This window comes from Pavona decussata, unplaced genomic scaffold (assembly GCF_977016875.1).
Source record: "Pavona decussata unplaced genomic scaffold, jaPavDecu1.1 SCAFFOLD_61, whole genome shotgun sequence".
Taxonomy (NCBI): Eukaryota; Metazoa; Cnidaria; class Anthozoa; order Scleractinia; family Agariciidae; genus Pavona; species Pavona decussata.
Window position 1 is genome coordinate 4,496,718 of NW_028145482.1, and position 20,101 is coordinate 4,516,818.

At 39.2% G+C, this 20,101-nt stretch overlaps 1 protein-coding gene across 2 annotated transcripts in view; it reads right to left on the reverse strand.

Moving 5' to 3' along the window:
• Positions 1-763: 763 nt before the first annotated feature.
• LOC146479229 (phospholipid-transporting ATPase ID-like) overlaps positions 764-20,101 on the reverse strand; it is a 34,829-nt gene continuing 15,491 nt past the window's right edge. For both annotated transcript variants that reach the window (XM_085111465.1, XM_085111464.1), the window contains 20 exons: positions 18,862-18,957; positions 17,949-18,012; positions 17,492-17,571; positions 17,150-17,194; positions 16,921-16,977; positions 16,247-16,295; positions 15,863-15,933; positions 14,313-14,410; positions 13,892-13,928; positions 13,699-13,800; positions 12,787-12,826; positions 10,230-10,471; positions 9,180-9,230; positions 8,937-9,032; positions 8,325-8,412; positions 7,395-7,476; positions 6,503-6,644; positions 6,139-6,222; positions 4,979-5,224; positions 764-4,351 (listed from right to left, as the gene is read on the reverse strand). In XM_085111465.1, coding sequence (XP_084967591.1) covers positions 3,869-4,351; positions 4,979-5,224; positions 6,139-6,222; positions 6,503-6,644; positions 7,395-7,476; positions 8,325-8,412; positions 8,937-9,032; positions 9,180-9,230; positions 10,230-10,471; positions 12,787-12,826; positions 13,699-13,800; positions 13,892-13,928; positions 14,313-14,410; positions 15,863-15,933; positions 16,247-16,295; positions 16,921-16,977; positions 17,150-17,194; positions 17,492-17,571; positions 17,949-18,012; positions 18,862-18,957 — 2,253 coding nt within the window. In that variant the 3' untranslated portion in view covers positions 764-3,868. The remainder of the gene's footprint in view (positions 4,352-4,978; positions 5,225-6,138; positions 6,223-6,502; positions 6,645-7,394; positions 7,477-8,324; positions 8,413-8,936; positions 9,033-9,179; positions 9,231-10,229; positions 10,472-12,786; positions 12,827-13,698; positions 13,801-13,891; positions 13,929-14,312; positions 14,411-15,862; positions 15,934-16,246; positions 16,296-16,920; positions 16,978-17,149; positions 17,195-17,491; positions 17,572-17,948; positions 18,013-18,861; positions 18,958-20,101) is intronic.

The window sequence follows — 20,101 nt, forward strand, 5'->3', positions numbered from 1 at the left end:
ACATGTACTGTTTTAGTCTTGTTAAATGAAAATGACCAGTAATCATTAACGACCAGCTAAACGAGAGTTGTATCAGTCTTTTGGTACAACTAACCCAATTTTCAGGAGTACGTATTTGATGCGTAAATGTATTTATCGATGTTATATCTTCAAGGGAACGTGTTTAATGTGCAGAATTGGCATAAAGGCTATGAATAGTACACAATACCCGTCGACAATTTGACAAGGACATGGCGACAAGGGACATGATTGAATCGCTTCAGTTCCCTACGATGTCTTCGGGCGACTTGCCAGCCTTAATATCAAAATGGCTGAAAAAGAGAGAAAAATACAGCCAACAGCGGAACCTCTGGACACTTCGCCGGAGCGTTGTACCATGACGATGCACCACGAGATTTCGGCTCGCGGTTCGCTTTTGCCAGCTGGAGATGAGTCCGCGCTGCTTTCCAATACCTTGTCCCCGACAAGAGAAAAGTCGACTCCTAGACCATATGGGACAGATCCCTTTCGTTGGCACCTCAGTTCCACCTTACTGACTTAAACTCAGATTTAGCCATGTATATATATATATATGACAATGTAGTCATTTTGTCTTCCATGTGGTACGTTTGTAGGACAGAAGGATGACTCGTGGTCAAACGACCTGTAGCCTTAGAGGCCCATCATCTGGCCTTTTTTCCCGGCTTCAGTCGGCGGGCCCTGGACAATGGTCCTCATTACCGGTGAAATACAAAAGCCAGCAAACAAACAAAGAAGCCAAAAGAACTTTTCTTCCTGTCTTTAATTAGAATAATTTACAAAGCTTAAGATGTTGCTGATGCTGAGCTAGTTAAAAACGTAATCGTTACCTAAATACTTTAACGGTTTATAAAAAAAGGCACCTTCCTCCAAGTTTTTCTAAAAGGTGAAAAATGCTTCACATAAATTGTTATACATTAAGCATTATTTGATGATACAATGTTAACATCTAAACTACTCCGTGCGCGCTTATCCCCTATTTAGAGAGCCGTGGTTTCCACACCTCAAGTTGCTTACATTGTTCACAGTTTTTAGGAAATCGGTACAAGGGCGCGTTTCTAGAACGCTATAGCAAGGCGTCATTCTCTAATAGGAACATTTAGCACACCCATTTTGAAATCCCTGGTGATCCTTGCAATCTGATTGGCTCTCAACAGTGCGATTTATTCCCAAATGGCACTATTTTTTGCTCTAAATCGCATCCTTTTTTAGCCCATCAAAATGAAAACGAAACCAGGTTTCTAGGCTCGATTTCCAGCCGCTGTTCGGGAAACGAGCCCGCGCTCCTCCCCCGAAAAGAGAGTCTATTCTCGGGGAGGAACAAAGACCGGACTCGAGAGAGCGGCGGAAATCGAGCCTACCGGGTTTCCTGAAGTGGATAAATAAATATTAATATTGACAAAAGACTGTGAGATTTCAAAATGGGGGTAATAAAGTGGTAATTGAACTTCATGTGCAATTTTGATCTGAAATCAGGGTCTATATGAGGCGTTATATCATACCAGAGAAATAGCGACCATTAACTTGTCTTCTGGTTGTTCTTACAAAGCGAAATCAGCAAGATCTAGCAATATTTCCAGATTTATTATAATAAAACAATTATTCCACTCACGCTTACTGGCTATCTATATATCATCTCATATCCAACGCGCGCTCGTGTAATAATTGTTAATTTTTACTATGTTATTGGGTACTGTAATTCCAGAGTTCTGATTGGATTAGCGGCCATGAGATATAAGCCATTATATCATGCCCGAGACTGAAGTAGCGGCCGTTAAATCGTCGTTCTTTGAATATGAAATCAGCAATATTTCTTGGTTGTCTTTAATGTATTCTCCCACTCGCACCTGTTGGATATGAGATGATTAAAACCAACTCGGCACAACCCGCCTCGCTGGCTATCTATTATCTCATATCCAACGCGCGCTGGAGAAATGATTTTAAATCAAACCGCCCTTGTGTAGCCAATTAGATTGCGAGTTTACTTAATACAGTCAACTCCATTTATTGCGGACACCCTCGGGACCGCGAGTTAGTGCCCTTAATAGCGAGAGTCCGTAATACCGGAAATTTATTTCAGTCAAATGTCTGTAATCTACTTTTGCCGGGGATTACGCTGCTGTCCGTATTACCGGGGTGTCTGTAATAGGTTCCGCACGGCGAGAGTTGATTGTAGTCTGCTATAGGCTAATGACCAGTGGAATGGTATGTGTTATATTACAACAAGCATAGATAAAGTACCTACTGAATGGACAAGAGATTTTGAACCCAAGGGAAAGTGTCCAGAGAACCAAATGTAATTAGCAAATGATAAGAGCTCGAAAGCCTGTAATTATAAAAGCAGACCAAACTAAAGGGTAGGCTGCAATAATACGAAAGCAAGTAAACATATACGTTTTCCCTAAGCATAAGCAGCGTTGAAATAAAAGCCTTTTTGAAGAACGTCATATAACCTAGTTACCAAAATAGAACATGTTCCGCCTCTATCTTCATGGCTATTGTATAATAATAAAATGCTTGATCCAAAATATATATCTTAGTCTAACTTAACTTGGTAAATTTAACTCTAGGAGTTCCCAGAACTCGTCTTTACCTTAAACTTCACCCATTAAGTTAAGTTACGCTCTTCCTGTAAAACGTTATAATAACAGTGCATGTTGTTTAGACCGCGAGAATCCCTCTTTTCCGAACCAGTGGCCTATCAGGTGAAGAGCGAAAAACATGACGTAGCATTCCGCCTTGCACGCACGTTTCACGCTTCGCACGCTTGACAATCCAGGGACAATATACGAAGCACGTACAGTCCAATCCTGTGTCCTCCGCAGGGCTTCTTCCGCTAAAAGGAGCGGAAAATGGAAAAAGGGAAGAAAAACCGAAAAAAATAACAAAAATAAAGAAAAACATGGAAAAACATGCCTCATTTCCCCCCCTTTCCACTCTCCGCTGTAACCTAAAAGAGGCCTCCACGGAAAAGAGAGCGGTCTTGCCTACATGACTGATATATCAAGCGCCAAAAGACTAGGCTGCTTGATTCTATAATTTAAGCGCCAATACCGGAAAAAAAAATTAAGAACGGTGGTCGCATGTTACTGTCTTTTGGACCCCGACATCTTGCAATATAGGAATACATGATTGGGATATCTTCCAGAAGAATACATTCCACTGAAAAATTCTTGTGTTGTTCATGAATAAATTTCTGGGTAAGTATTCAGCACTTTAAACGGGCTTCGACGTGACAAACAAAAAAAAAAAGGTAATTTGTTTGTTTTACCAGAAGGGAATTCTAAGAAGCCTAAATAAAAACATATCAGAGGGATTTAGAATTAAGTTTACGGCAAACGGCAAAAATGACCACGTGACCATGTGTATCCTTCATTTGCCGCTCGCTGTTTCCAGTTTCTCAGTAAAATTGAGTAGTTTTGCGTTAGCATCAAAGGTCCGAATTATTTTGCACTAGAGCGGGTTGCAATTGAGTGTCGTAAAACCAAAACCAAAGTATTGCTCTGGCCAATCGCAACAGATGTAAACAACACAACGAGCCAATCAGAATTCGAAGCAAATACATGTAACTGGCGCCAAGCGCGGGAAAACGCGTGCGGCGAAAGCACGATTGGGTTAAGTTTGGATTCCCATTGGTTGAGAAAGCGGCGCGAGTTTCGTTAACCAATCACAGAGCGTAGTAATGCAAAACCAAAGCAAATGCGAAATTACTTTCGACACTCAATTGAAAACCGCTCTATTCTCATGTATGTACTCATTATTTCAAGAAAACATAAACGCGAATCTCACGTTTGCCGTAAACGCAATTCTAAACCTCTCTATTAACCACGTCTAAAGCCGTGGCGCGGAATTACACGGTATCTACAGTTGAACTCTTACTACGAGTAGTACTACGGAGTTTTTTCCTAATAAAAGTAGCGGGCGACATAACAATTTTACCAAATCCTTCTTGATGGGCGAAGGCGTAACTAGAGCGCTTGGAGCTTCGCCTGCGAACCAGCCGCGGCTTGAACTCAATAAGGGGTGGACTTGACCGCAGTCTTTTGTGCGCCTCTTGTCGCCTCACTGTGTCGCTCAGCGTGGGATAAAGTTCATTTTGAATAAAATAGTACGACAAACGAGGTATGGTTGACACGACCAGCACCAGTAACAGACAGAACCAAAACGCGCCATTGCCATAAACCTCAAACTGCATGCCGTAGTAATGGCCCTGAGGGAAGAGATTGAACACGAATTCCGCGTAAAAGACGAAGTAGAAGACAAAGTAAAACAGAATGCTTCCCCAGATGAAAAAGTGATTGATCCACGTCCAGTACTGCGTGAGAAAGGAGATCTAAAAAAAGACAATGAACAAATGTTTGAAGTTTGGAGAGTTTTGACAGTTGTTTGCATTCCTTCAGTTTAGTCTTGGAAAAAATGTATGATAAACGAATACACAAATGAAAATAAATAAATAAATAAATAGTAAAAAATAACGTAGTTTGAAGGGGGGGGGGGGGGAGGGGTCGCTTTTCGTCACTAATGGTTTATAAATGTTGGGTGCCTTTTAAGTTATCGACATATGCGAAGGGTGGTTTTGTCGCCTTCTGTCCATTCCTCGGTTTGAATTGTGAGTCAGGATTGTGGGAAGTGTCAATATACAGCCAACTCTCCCCTTGCGAACACCTCGCTATTACGGATACCCCGATAATACGGGCAGCGGCTATATCCCCGGCAAAAATAAATTATAGACATTTGACTGAACTAAATCCCCGCTACTACGGACTCGCGCTATTAACGACACTAACTCGCAGTCCCGAGCGTGCCCGCAGCAAAAAGAGTTGACTGTAGTGCCCTTGTCCTATTTGAGGATGGCTTGGAAACCCGACAAACAAACAAACACACAAACAAAATAACAACACTATTTTACTTATAGGACTGTATATTTTTACTGTGAGAAGATTATGATCTTTGCTCTTACCTCAATGTTAACAACGACCACTAAAATAGCGGCGACCACAGTGCCAAAGAAAGAGACGGAAGAGGTCTCCAAACCAGTACTGGCTATTTCATTACTGAAAGCACCGTACGACAAGAAAAAGATGGCTAAGGACGTCAGGGTGCCGTACAACAAGCTCAGGAAAAAGATCTTCTTGTTGAACAACTGGTTCGTTTGACCAGGTATGTAGAGACGGGGGTACTTGTTGCAGCTCGCCTTCGAAACATCCTGGAAATAATATCACCAAAAGTGTTACAGGGGATAATTATAGCTCTTGTTGCATTCTATCACGCATGCTTCGATCAATCTCGCTGCGCTATCAAACACAATTATAGAGCTTTCTGAAAAGTATCGTCGTTGAGCACTCATGTTCTATGAGAGGAAGTGAGTTGCAAAAATATGCTAGACTAATTGTAGTGGAGTATTGATCAATACTTATACTAAAACAAAAAACAACATTCGCTCTCCATTTCTATAAGTGATAGTGGATTTGGGTTTTGCCCTCATCAACTATGGTGCAACAGAAACCCACACCCTGTAATCTAATTGTTAAATAAGAGAGAAATAAAATTGAATGCCGCCATCCAGTAAAGTCAAGCGGGAGTTTGCGACATAAAAGTAGTAACAGTAAATTACTGTATACAGTGCTATGTTTTACAGAAGTAGTTTCTGCTCGAGGTTGCGGGAAGCCAGAGACAGTCAGTTATCGAGAAGACAGGCGTCTTCTGTAGAGATCCAACTTGTAATTCCAAGTTAAACAATGCTGCATTGTATTTAAACTAATTGCTAGCGCCAACAAACAAAGTTGGTTAATTGATAAAGAAGTTCGGCTAGCTGGAAACTAATACTTGGTTTTCGGATTCTTCTTCATTAGCAATGGGCAGACTTGAATGAATATATCGTGTAAACTTTCCCGTGTAGGCTGCGAGTGGTCTGTCTTGCACTGATTGATTGATTGATTGATTGATTGATTGATTGATAAAAACGTGCTTTGCTTTCCGCTCACGAAAGGATTCTGAGGGAAAAAGCGACGACTGCCCGCGGCCAATAACTTGTGACGCTCTTCGATGTTTTAGTCCAGTTGAACTATGGCCCTTTTGAAGTGCCAGGAAAATTAAGGCAGTCACTAACATAATTCCTACCTGATCAAGGACTCCTAAAAACACGACAGGAGCCGAAGTGAAAAATACGTTATAAAATGAGATAAACCATGCATCATACAGCGTCTGAAAGAAATGAATAATGGAACATGTTAACAGCTACCGTGAGATCAACAACATGAGCAGTAAAACTTCACAAATTTTCTTCGAGTCTGATTGGTTGTAATTGATCACGTGACGGGATAAAGTTTGCCTGACATTTTAAACTAGCGAAGAAGACACTTTATGAGCGATCCGCTTCAAAGTCGCGTATGGTGAATTCATTTCTGAACTCGTTTTTTCAACTGCGTCCAACAAATTAGCTTTGAATTAGAACTTAGGAGTCGACTATAACAACTCGCCTTACCTGCGCCGAAAATCCAGTATAAAATGCGTACCAAAGTTGACACAGGGTGAATGCAAAATTCTTGTAGAAAAAGTAGTTTAGAAATTTACTCATTCGAAAGTATGACCACCGGCCATGGACAAGAAGGAGTCGCTGAAGATACGTGAACAAATTATTAAGGAAAACTTGTTGCATGCCAAAGGATTGAAGAACAACAGCGAGAACAACAACTGCAACGACCACAGCAGCAATACGTTAACATGAAAACAGCAGCAAGAAACAAAGATTCATAAACGACAACAATCATGATCAGATGACAATAACAACAGTCTCAACAACAAAAACAACAACCACATCGTCAAAAAATCAAGGCATCCATATCTTAAGGCGCCGTTGCACTAGGCAATTTTTCTTGCAACTTGTCTCGCAATTTTGTTGCGCCGTTGTGAAACAAGTTGCACGAATCATTGCCCTGTGTAACATGCCCTGAAATGATCATGTCTCGCAATTGATTTGTTGCCACAATCGTTACAAGAAGTAGAAGTCGGTTCCACTTCGTGCAACGGTGACTGCAACAAAAACGTTGCCAGGCATGTTCATTTCAGGGCATGTTACACTAGACAACGATCCGTGCAACTTGTATTACAACGGCGCAACGAAATTGCGAGACAAGTTGCAAGAAAAATTGCCTAGTGTAACAGCGCCTTTACTTACTTTCTAAACGTTACTTGACATCATTAAGAGCGCGACGCTAATTTCCAAAGCTAGTCCACAAACTTCGCAATCAGATACTCAACTTGAGGACTCCTTAGAGCTTGTTGTACCCCGAAGCTGCACTATAATTTACATGTAAGATAATGGCTTAACAATCAACACAGTCAGTCATGTTTTAAAAAAGTTCAGTAAAGGATATTTAAACTGGGCGAAGGAGAAATCGCTAGCTAACACCGCCTGCATTCCTTCCTGGCCGCTTATCCCCACACCTATATGAGCAGCTGAAAGGGTAAAAAGAAAAATAGAACTTTATTTTACAGAAAGGAAAAAAATACAGTTTAAAAAATACTGGCGAGAAATGTCTAAGTACTGAACCGAACTCTAAATGATACACCGAACAAATAACACCTTGCGTTGTGGTTTCACTGTTTTAATCCAAACTTGCAGCTGTCTCACGTTATAACACATTACAGGACTCACTTTTTTTTAATCGCGGTTCTCGACTAAGTCCTTGCACGCGTTGTTTTCCTTTTATGGAAATGCCATTTACACGTGACTCTATGTTATATAACACTTCACGACTATGGAGGGGAGGGGGCCTACAAAATTTGGCACAGTACCACTTCACATGAATGTGGTGTATTGCCACTCATTCTGGAGAAAATGATTCCTTATCTTTCTTATTTCTAAAAAAGCTGGAGGCTCTTGGACCTTCTCATCTCACCAGACAGAACATTCTGCAGTTTCATTTTAAGAAGCTGTATAGGAACATGGTCTTCAATACCCACAAACATCAAGTCTGGTTTGATAGTAGTTGGGTTGGCTGACAACGAGATTACTTCATTTAGGTAGACGAAAATTGTCGAGAACGACCTAGCGTATCTAACTTTTTAACAACTTCTTTAACCGGCCTACCAGTGATAAGCATCAAATTTCTCCTTGTAATATCAATGTTTATTCAACTCCTGAGATCACGAGAATTAATTAAGGATATGATCACCCAAGGTGAATTTTCTTGATATTTTAATAACTTCTCCCCAGTACTTTTATAAGAAAAGTATGGGGCTAGATAGAAGAATTTGTATTTTGATATTAGGTGTTAAAGGGTTAATCTTCCAGAGAGCCATACCTTTAATCATGCTTACATCATTTGCTCCGTCTCCGATGGCTAAAGTCACGGCATTCAGATTGTTCTTGACCAACTGCACAACCAACGACTACAAAACAATTAAAGAAAACACGACAGTTAACCTTCCTAAAACTCTATACAAAACAAACAAACAACAACAACAACAAAGAAAACAACGGACTCTTGCACCCTTTAAGTGAGAGCCACACCCTTGGTGTATGCAATGAGATTCTCTCTTTTTGGACTCCAGAAGTGTGACCATTCAAATGAAAGCTACTGAGCAGTACGTTCCTGTGGTGTTGTACGAGGTGGTTCTAACTTTCGACTCTGTAGTGTAAGAAATCTCAAAGTCCGACCATTCAAATGAAAGCTACTGTGCAGGACTTCCCTGTGGTGGCGTTTATTATGCTGGATAAGGCGATTCTAACTTTTGAGTCTGTGGATGAGATCCTACAGTTTAACCAGTAAGATGAAAGCTACTGAGCAGTATTTTCTTGTGGGTCTGTTTCTTCGATATTCTCTAGAATGAAAACACTTGGGTAAACACTTTAAGATTTGGAGTGAAGAACTCCCCAACCACCTTTCCTTGAAGAAGCTACGGAACTAAATTACCTTCTGCAGGGGGGTAACCCTGCAGCATATCACTGCCTTGCACATGCATGCTAGCGACAAGAATTCTTTCTCCAAACTTTCGTGAAGCGCATATGCCTAAAACAAAAGAAGAAAGACATTTTTTAAATTGTAAATACATGATGGGGACCAAAAAGAAACAACAGACAGAACGGGTAGTGTTATTAATAAATCAAAGAATTAAAACAACAGGCGGACATTCTTGACAAATTAAAATCTACTCACTAAACTTTTCCCAGGAATAACAAGTCCAAAGGTTTCTTCCTTCTCTTTTGCCTTGTGCGTGTAAAAAGGAACAAACAAATACACAGATAGTGAGTAAATGAAACAAAAACTACATGTACTTGGTCGCAGAGTGTCTGCAGCTTAATGGTTAGAGAAACCCAACCGGCGTGAGGAATAAAATAAATAATGATCTTCAGGGAGGCTAGCACCAAGATAACTCGAGCGGGTTAATAGACCCTTCTCCAAATGGCGGCAACAGATTTGACTGAGTTTAAGATTGAACTGAATGAAAAACTGATACCAGCACTGGAAAGAGCACCTTTACTTTAGTAACCTTGCAAAGTTTCAGAATATTAGGTGTTATATCAGCTTAGGAAATGTAAGATGAAATTTGCAAATTTACAGATGTTTGTATGACTGGGGGTATACGTCATACCCCCAGTCATACAAACGTCTGTAAATTCAGTTTCATTTTTCAACTTACGTTTACTCAGCTGATATAACACCTGATATGCTGAAACTTTGCAGGAGTTACTAAAGTAAAAGTGCTCTTTCTAGTGCTGGTATACGTTTTCAATTTTAACTTATTCGAATTTTCGGCGCTAATTTGGAGAAGGGTCTATTAGGGTGGACTCAATGGTCAAATTGGTGTTTGGAAGTGTTGGTTTTTGTGGAGGAAGGAAAACCGGAGGGGCAGGAATAAACTCGGGGCAGGGACGAGAACCAACAAGAAACTTAACCCGCCGGGAATCGAACCCGGGTGGTGAGAGGCGAGAGCTCTCACCACTGCGCTATCCCTGTACCCCCCCCCCCCTCCAGCCCCAGCAAAATATCATGGATTGAACCCCGTCGGGATTAGTTAAGTGTTTTGCGTTCACGTTTATCTATGCAAACCATTGGTGCAATGAAAGGGCGCTTGTGATTTGAACTTAAGGTGACACACTATGACCATCAAGCTCGTAGACGAAACTGAAAAGAATCAATTAACCTCAGTTTACACCTCAAAAGACGATTTGGTTTTGATAGCAACTTCAATGCGTCTACTCTTACCTCTACTGATTCTGCTACTTCCCCAGTATAGTTGTCTCTGTACGATATGACTTCAACCTCGACATCCTTGAGGCTGTTATCTTTAGATAGCATCGTAAACGAGGGCTTCCCGCTCAAAATTTTGGTCTTACATTCATGAATTGTCTTTTGTACAGACTCCAGTGTTTCACCATCGATTTTAAACACGTCTGTCATGTCGTCTGTTAATAAATGACAGGAGTAGCCGATGTTGATAGCTGTCTCTGAAAAAGAAAAGAACAAACGTCGAAACAACTTTTGCTAAGACAAGACAAACGTTAATACGCAATTTTAAGCGGTGGTAAAAGTAATAAGATTGATCTTCACGATAAACATTTGCATGATCGTCCGAAAACTGAGTGGAGACAAAACCGAAGCAAAAGCTTGCAACCAGTGCCAAGCGCGGGAAAACACGCGTGAGCCAAGTTGAAACGTTTCCTTCTTCGTGACTGGTTGAACATACAGGAGGCTTGCTCTGATTGGTTAATAACAAATAATAAAAAGATTTATATAGCCCCATATCCATGGCTCGTGGCGCTTTACTTAACAAGATTTCTATCGCGTGATAGCTGAAGAGGGCTGCACCCCTCATCAGCTATCACGCGATAGAAATCGAGAGCGAATAATCTAATTGTTTATATTGGTAATTGAACTGAGTGGAGTGCAATTTGGCCTGAAATCATACGCGTGATTTCAAAATCAAACGAGCGCGATAGCGCGAGTTTGATTTGAAATCACAAGTATGATTTCAGACCAAAATTGCACGACACGAACTTCAATTACCACTTAATTACATCCATTTTGAAATCCCCCAATATTGCCCAAAAAAGTGTCTAAATAAAAGATTTCAGCCTCCCCCACCCAGAATATGTTATATTTAAAAAATCCGAAAAAAAAAAAATCATTTAAAAAATTCTAGGAAATTTAAACTCTAAAAACAAAGAGAAAACAGTGCAAACTTCAAGTTCAATATTGCCAGTTTAATTCCATTTATACGAGTACTGTACATCGAATTCAAAAATCCCGCTTTCTTATTGGCTGGTTAAAAAGATGCGATTTAGAGTCTAAAATGGTGCAATTTGGAAATAAATCGCACCATTTTGGACCAATCAGATTCCAAGGATCACCAGTGATTTCAAAATGGATGTAATTATAGTATAAATCTACTAGTCGTTCAAAACTAAACAAGTAAAAACGCGAAAACGCGGCGAAGCAGCCGCCATTTTGTTGAAAACCGCTACTCACTATCTATCACAGATTAGTATAAATCTACTAGTGTTCTATCACGAATGCCGTTCTCTGATTGGCTACGCTACTCGCTATCTATTCTGTGATAGATAGTGAGTAGCGATTTTCAACAAAATGGCGCCCGCTTCTTCGCGTTTTCGAAGTGTCTGCGATGAGGATATAGATAATTTACTTGTTTAGTTTGGAACGACTAGTAGATTTATACTAAAACAATTAGACTATTCGCTCTCGATTTCTACGCATGATAGCTGATTCGGGCTGCGCCCTCATCAGCTATCACGCGATAGAAATCTCGAGCTCATAATCTAATTGTTAAATAGATAGCGAGTAGCGTAGCCAATCAGAGAATGGCATTCGTGATAGAACACTAGTAGATTTATACCAAAATAAGATAGTATTAATATTGGTAATTGAACTGAGTGGAGTGCAATTTGGTCTGAAATCATACGCGTGATTTCAAAATCAAACGAGCGCGCAGCGCGAGTTTGATTTGAAATCACAAGTATCATTTCAGACCAAAATTGCACTCCACTCAGTTCAATTACCACTTAATTACATCCATTTTGAAATCACAGAGTATCATTGTCAATATTAATATTCTATTTGTGTTACTTCATTTCCATTTTGATGGGCTAAAGAAAGGATGCAATTTAGAGCAAAAAATGGTGCAATTTGGGAATAAATTGCACCATTTTGGACCAATCAGATTCCAAGGATCACCAGTGATTTCAAAATGGATGTATTTAATATTGGTAATTGAACTGAGTGGAGTGCAATTTGGTCTGAAATCATACGCGTGATTTCAAAATCAAACGAGCGCGCAGCGCAAGTGTGATTTGAAATCACAAGTATGATTTCAGACCAAAATTGCACGACACGAAGTTCAATTACCACTTAATTACATCCATTTTGAAATCACAGAGTATCATTGTCAATATTTATATTCTATTTGTGTTACTTCATTTCCATTTTGATGGGCTAAAGAAAGGATGCGATTTAGACCAATCAGATTCCAAGGATCACCAGTGATTTCAAAATGGATGTAATTAAAACGAAAATCAAATTAAAAATTTACACCAGTGATAAAATCTAGTCTTATCTAATTCTGATAGTTGGTTACACCAACAAATTCACAGAACACTGGTTACAGCACAAATTTTTTGTTCCATTTACGCATACACAACTCAGAAAACGCAGTAAAAAAACAAAAACCACTCAGTGTGTAAATCAGAAGTTCTGTTCGCTATTGTTTTTATCTTATGCTAAGGCAAAAATATTTGATAATACTGACCTACTTTATCTCCAGTCAAAACCCAGATTTTGATATCTGCCTGTTGATGAAAGAAAGGTCACGTTAATTTCAGTCTATCTAAACAATCAACAATACAACACCAAATCCTACGCGAAATGTTCGAAAATATGCGCACTAAAATTACTTCAAAGTTAGTCCTTTTGTTGAAAGAGTTTTGATTTCAGAGCAGAGCTGTTTAGTTTTCCCCCTACCTTCTATCAGACGTTAATTTCTATTTGATAAAAGGAAGTAACGTTATGAAAACGATAAACGTTTTTACGTGATTCGAGGCCGATTATTATTAGGCTGCACCCAACGAGAACATTTATTTTTATAAGCAAAATATCACTAGCTGTTGTTGGTTTTACCAAAAGTGCTAGCCGAATTTTTTTCCCCGCATTTTTAACGACATCTTTGCCCCTTCGAAAATGAAAGGAATGTAATCGCTTCCCAGTGTTACAACTTAAATTGAGCCGACAGTTGCCAGAGAGGACTGCAGATTAGATCCCAATTCCTGAGGCAATGAAGGCAATCCAAACAGATATCCACCGAAATAAACTACAGTCAACTCTCCCCTTGTGGACACCTCGCTATTACGGACATCCCGATAATACAGACAGCAGCTAAATCCCCGGCAAAAATAAATTACAGACGTTTGACTGAAATAGATTTTTGCTATTACGGACTCTCGCTATTAAGGACACTAACTTGCGGTCCCGAGGGTGTCCGCAATAAATTGAGTTGACTGTAGTGGGTGGCACTGCCGATTGTTGTCCAGGTTCTCCAAGAGGCAGTCACCAACAACAGTCTGCCGTTTGCTGATTTCATAGCATAGCACCGTGCATGATAGCTTGTATATAAGCTTGCCTTACTATTTCAGTATCTTTCTTTAGACACACGCAGTGTTTATACCTCTGCTAGGGTAGCAATGGTATCAGGGACATCATCCTGAAGCTTGTCTTCTATGGCCGTAGCACCGATCAACACTAAATTCTGCTCAATGTCCTCATAAACCTGCGGCAATGAAAATGGTACCCTCAGTTAATAACTTCGCTTTTTCGAACGAAAAGTCTCTTTTTAAATTGAAACCAAAGAAAATACTAACTTTCTGAATGAGCTCTTCTCTGTCTTCCATGGACAAGCTAAAAAAGAAATTTATAAATAAATGAAGAAATACATGCGAATAAAAGTAAAAAACAAAACCAAAAAAAAAAAAAAACAAACAAACCAAAAACAAACAAAAACAAGAATAACAGGAAGAAGGAAGATATAATGTGCGCTTGTTTCATCCAGTAGGGGTTGTGAAGTATCAGCTTGGAAAATAGTTCCTCGCTATTTAATCTTCTTAATGGCCTTTTTCGGCCAGATTTTTTCCGCGAGAATGGAATGACACTGATCTCTTTTTGTGTGGGCAAAAACAGTGACTGAGCTTCATATAATTAAGGAGACTTTTTAAGGAAGGAAGGAAGAAGGGAGGAAGAAAGTAACGGAAGAGGGAGAGAGGGAGGGAGAAAGGAAAGAATTACCTGGCCTCTTTGTATTTATTTTCCCATTCTGAGTACACTTCTGCTGGTATGTCCTTATAAGCTGTCACTAGGGTACGTAAACCTTCCGCTGCAAACATCTAAAAACAAAATTATTGAGAGTGAGTGATCTGACAGAAACGCCCGTCAGATATCATCAGCCTACACAACAATGATCAAAAAGTAAAATGCCACAGAATCGAGTAAAGCAATCTTTGCGCATTTCTTGGCAGGCAATTATGCTGTTTCTCACTTTACTGCGACAAAGTGCATGCGTTTTACAAATTAATTGAAGGGTATAATTCCACAACTATCTTCGAAACAATGGCTCCCTTGTTATTTCGGACAATTGTTCAGCTTCGGAATTATCCTCCAATTTCTCTTATTATCGGAAATTAACACACTATGAAATAAGCGCAAATGGTTTAAAAAAAAAATTAAGTAAGCAATTTGAGACAGATAATTTCTGTCAGCGCTAATTTCCGCGACGTTACTTCCTATCATTTCTTCATAAAATTCTGACCTCGCCTTGCATAATCTTCTAGTAAATGCTATACAATGCTTCAAGTTTACAACAGATGTCCGAGGTCTCCTCGTCGACCCTTTGTGTAAATTTTCTTTATTTGAACTACTTTGCCCTTCAACTCGCATCAATGTAAGTCGTGTCAATTTCAAATATCTTGATAAACACAAGCCGCCTTAAGGTGGCCGAACACAGTTTGCGCGCGCTGTACAGATTCTGTTAGTGATTATATTGAGCGCGCGCTAGGGTTGTGGTAAGCAAATACTATCGATCCCTCGATTTTATACCAAATGGATCACAAAAGTGAGTTTTTCTCTTTAAATAACGTTTCTCGTTTGTGAATCCTTCTCCATTTATCACCGAACAAAGAAAGTGAGTTTACGAAGAGCTAAACGTTTTTGCAAGCTTTTTGAAAACCTAATTGAAAGCCACGCATGCGCATTTGACCAAAAAAATGTGACTGGTTGTTTTAATGGAAATGACCTCTTTTCTAAGGAACCGCTCGTTAGAATTTCGTGAAATTTGACAAAACAGTAGTTCTCTAAAAGCGTAACTTGCCTACAAACAAAAACCAAAATCTAACAGAGGGTATCTTCAAAAAACATTAAAGTGCAAAACCAACATTTACAGGAGATCCCTCTGTTAAAATCACGTGAAAGCAGCGTCATTATGTCAGTATTTTGTGAGTTTTTCTGGATACAAAAAATGGAAAAAATCTAACGAGTGCATTTTCTTAAAATTAAGGAAAACCATTCTTTTAGTTTGCTGCGTTGCCATGGCAACGGCACCTTACTCAACAAGATGTATCAAAATTTATTCCTTTTTAGTCAATCTTGCACCATACTAATTTCGGGTACTCAGAAGTATGTAGTTTTTAAATAATGTTTACTAACACTTGTATACTGGAAAACTGTGTTCGGCCACCTTAAACTCCCTAAAAGGTAGAGTACCTTCACAGTTTCAATAGAAAAATGAAAACGAATGAGGACCTTTCACCGAGTCTCTCTGTATGCCGATCCTACAAACTTACGTTTAAATGGTGCATTGTTTTCGTCATGAGCGGTTTACAGGAGTGATCAAGAAGCTCGTAAACAATGGTATCTATAAGAGAGGATACATGAGAAATCACAGTCAGTAAAGTTCTCGATTTCCAACACAACGATAAAGGAATTGGACAGTCGATATTAAATAAAATGGTTTTAACATAAATACCTCTTACTGACCAAGTTCGAGGTCCGTACTGTAAGTTACGGTCCGAGTTTTTCTCCGTTGATTTATGGCCCAAGCACGAAGCGCACGGGCCATAAATCAACGGGAAGAAACAAGGATCCGTAACTTGCGCGTACTAACTGAGAGATATGATAAATTGAGAAAATGGGAAGGAGAAAAAAGGATGATAAAAACATGAACTTACCAGCTCCTTTACAGTAGAGTCTTATATTGCCATCTCGCCTGACGATAACCTGTAAGACAACATGAACATCTTGTTAGTTTTCTTGCTTTCACTTAGCAACCAATATTGTTACTTCAGAAAAAAAATTGTAGGTTAACTGTTACCAACACCTTTTCTAAAAAAAAAAATAAATAAAAACAAAAAAAAAAACAACAACAACAACAACAACAAAAAAGATAAGTTCATAAATCCTTCTTACTCTGCGAGTCACTGTACCGTATCTGCTCGAACAAAACAGAGAGGAGTAGGAGGAGGGGAGGAACTCGTAACATCATTAAAGTAACTGCGTTCTAAATAACCATTCTCTCCCAACCCTAGGGTATAAATTTTATATTTTTTACCTTTGCTAAGGGATTAAAATAGGCCATTTCCGAGTTGCTTTGAACCTCATTATGAAAGCGAGGCTACGTGCAAAGTTTTCATTGTGAAAATTAGTTTTCATTCCTATGCAAACAAAACTAATTTCACATGAAAAGCTTTGCACTTAACCTCGCTTTCGTAACGAGGTTCCAAGCAACTCGGAAATGGCCTATTGGTGGTCTTTTAAATCAAATGGGCCATTTCGCTGCGTATTAAAAATACGGTAAATGTAACCGCATACATTAGCTCTGGTTGTGTCTCATTCCGGTACTTACCGACATTCGCTTTCGTTCATTGTTGAAATCCAGAATGGCTAACAATTCGTACAGCTCCTGAAAAGATAAGGTTGCATAGAAATTTGAAAAGCTGAAACAGGCTAAAACAAGACAGGGCTAGGACTGGTATGAGCCTATGAATAAACGTCTAGAGTTGAGCTAAAAATAGTAGCCAGCACTGTTTTATGCAAACTTCAAACGCTTTTAATCTCTCTAAGTCCATACTGACCTCTTCACCTGCGACATCAATTGTAACAGTGGTCGGTGAACGGCCCTAAAAAATCAAACACCACTCATTAAGCACTGGCTAAACTGGGACACAGCGCCGCGCGCAGTAACACACTTGCCCGAAGCAAAGTTTTCGTTCGGCCAGCGACTTTGTTTCCGAATTAATCGCAGAACTGTCCTGCTGTTTCCAAAAAGCAATACCTGCTTCTCAAACAGTGTTCGTAAAAAAAAAATTCATACTTGCATACTTGCAAAAAAGTCTATGCCCTAAACCAAAATTTCGCAAAAAAGAAAAAAAATGTAAAAATAAACATATAAATAAATAAAGTTAGGAGTTTGTTACCACAAATGTGAATCCAAAGTTCCTTGCGGCCGTGACTAGAGCTGCTTCATCAGGGGACTGGGCCTGATACTCCAAATTATCTACCAAAACAACAGATCGAGGTCAGAGTCAATTTAACACAAACAGACGGATAGGCAGATAGGCAGGCAAACAAACAAACAAACAAACCAAAGAGACAACAGATTAGCGCACAAACAAACAAATGAACCAAAAAAAAAAAAAAGCAAAAAAATGGACGAAAGAACAAAAACGAACATGACGAACTACCCGCCGATTCCAAAAGACAAAACTGGGAATATCACAAATTTTCTAATAACGGAAGTGGTGGGGAGGGGAGGGGGGAGGGGCTTAGAGCATAAATTTCAAGATCCAGCAGAAGGGAAGCATACACATTCCTAGTACAAGCTAGTTTTCTGACACCACAGAAGTTAATGAAAAAGATTAAAGTAGGTCTTACCGTTGTTGGATTCAACCATGACAGTGTGACAGACAGCTAATAAACGGAACAGCTCATGGCATTCCTGTAAAGGGAAAATGGCAAACAATGCAAGTGTCATAAGAGACATTTAGAATTACAGTCTTCCTCGATTAGTTATGCTATATGCAGACTGTGCATTTCTGTAATTAATACAAAGATATAAATATTAAATAAAGTTGTTGCTGTTGTTATCTTACGTTTGCCGCTCGCTAATTTCATTTTTTCAGTAAAATTGAGTAGTTTAATGTTAGCATCAAGGCTAGAATTATTCTGCATTATTCTCATCCACGTACTCATTTTTTCAAGAAAACATTAACTGGAATCTCACGTTCGCCGTTTGCTGTTAACGTGATGCTAAATCTCTCCAATAACATGCCAACGAACAGTGAGATTTCGATAAGATGCCAGATACCAAGGACAAAACTTAACAAAGGTCCCCTTGGTAAACTTGTAAAGCCATGTTTTTAAGAGTTATTAGCACGTTCAACAATTGAAAGGAAATTCAAAGAAAACAAACAAGGCAATTGCAAGAATTGGACGATAATGATGATGATGATGATGATGATGATGATTATGATGATGCCGACGACGACAAACTTTATTAAAAAATCAATAGAATTTAGTGTTGTAAACTGGTTCAACTCCCTCACTTACGGAAATTGTACTGTGACCGAAGATCATTTCGCTTTCACATTTAGTCTCGATCGACTTCTCTCGTGTAATAGAGCTATCTTTGTTGGGTTGCTTAATCTCGACACGCTTTAAAAAATGTCAACCTTAATAACACGTTCTCTTTTTTCGTAACGACATCGTATTAATCACGACATTAGCAAATTGCATGGAGGACTATACAAAACAACACTTGAACAGCCGGTGTTATTTTGGCTAATACCTTATTTCCTAAGCTGATTTCATCCAACAGGGTCTGATCATTGAACTTGAATTTCCCATCAGCATAAGGATTCTTGGAAAAGTCAACATCTGGGGCCTGATGAGTACATGGAAATAAACATGAATGACCAAGAAGGAGCTTCAACTCTACTTCAAACAATGTTGATAGATGAAATTTTCAGTCAGTAACACAGGCCTACTTGTATTGAAAAAAGAAAACTCCAACTCTGAAAAATCCGTGATTTAATTACCAGCCTTATAACATAACATCATATCTCTTTAACATATGCCACTTATCAACATTCAAATCCTAGCAGTATCAGTGCAGGATGTTTGTCCCATGAACCTAGTTTAATGGCCTTAGCTCCCACGAGTCTCCTGTAGCTCAGTGGTAGAGCATCCAAACTTGTAATCGGAAGGTCTTAGGTTCGACTCCTGATGGGAGCACTCGGATTTCTTTTTTCCAAGTATACTACCTGTATCACTGACTGAAATATTCATCGATTATTCACCAGGCTTAAAACATAACATTACACTTCTTTCAAACAATGTTATCCGACGATTATTACAATGCAGTTCACCAAATGAATGCTATTTCAGTTCTTGATAACAATTGTATGCATTAGTTAATCAAGATGATGAAGGGCTGACAAACTTGTTCACTTGGAATGGGCACAACTGTGTTCTTTTAATTTAGGAATCTCAATTTGGTTTACTCGGAATAAGCAGGACTGCATGCTTGTGGGACAGTTTTTTCTTTAATCAATAGGCAGAATTGCGTTCGTTTGGAAAGTTTTGGGGTTATTCATTGGTTTTCGTTTACTCTGAAACGAGGGAATTACATTATTTTGAGGACGTCTTTGGTTTACTCAGAATAGAGAGAACTGCGTTCTTGCGAGAAAACGTTTGCTTTACTCAGACAGACAGTACTGCATTCTTCAATGAAAATTTTTGGTTACTGAGAATACAATGAGTTGCATTCTTTTGAGAGTGATATACCGTTTATTCTGCACATGTGAAACCAATTCCAGGAACAGCTTAATTTACCGCACTTTATTAATTCCACGTTATTCAGTTCTAAGTGAAATAGACCTTATTCACTCTATATGCTAATTACCCAGTACAAGCCATGTGATATTCTCTGGAGAATCGATCATTTGTTTTTTTGGAAAAAATAAAGAATGCATGCCAGCGTGAGTATGACCAATTCTAAAAGAGACTACTCCCTAGAGTACCGTCAC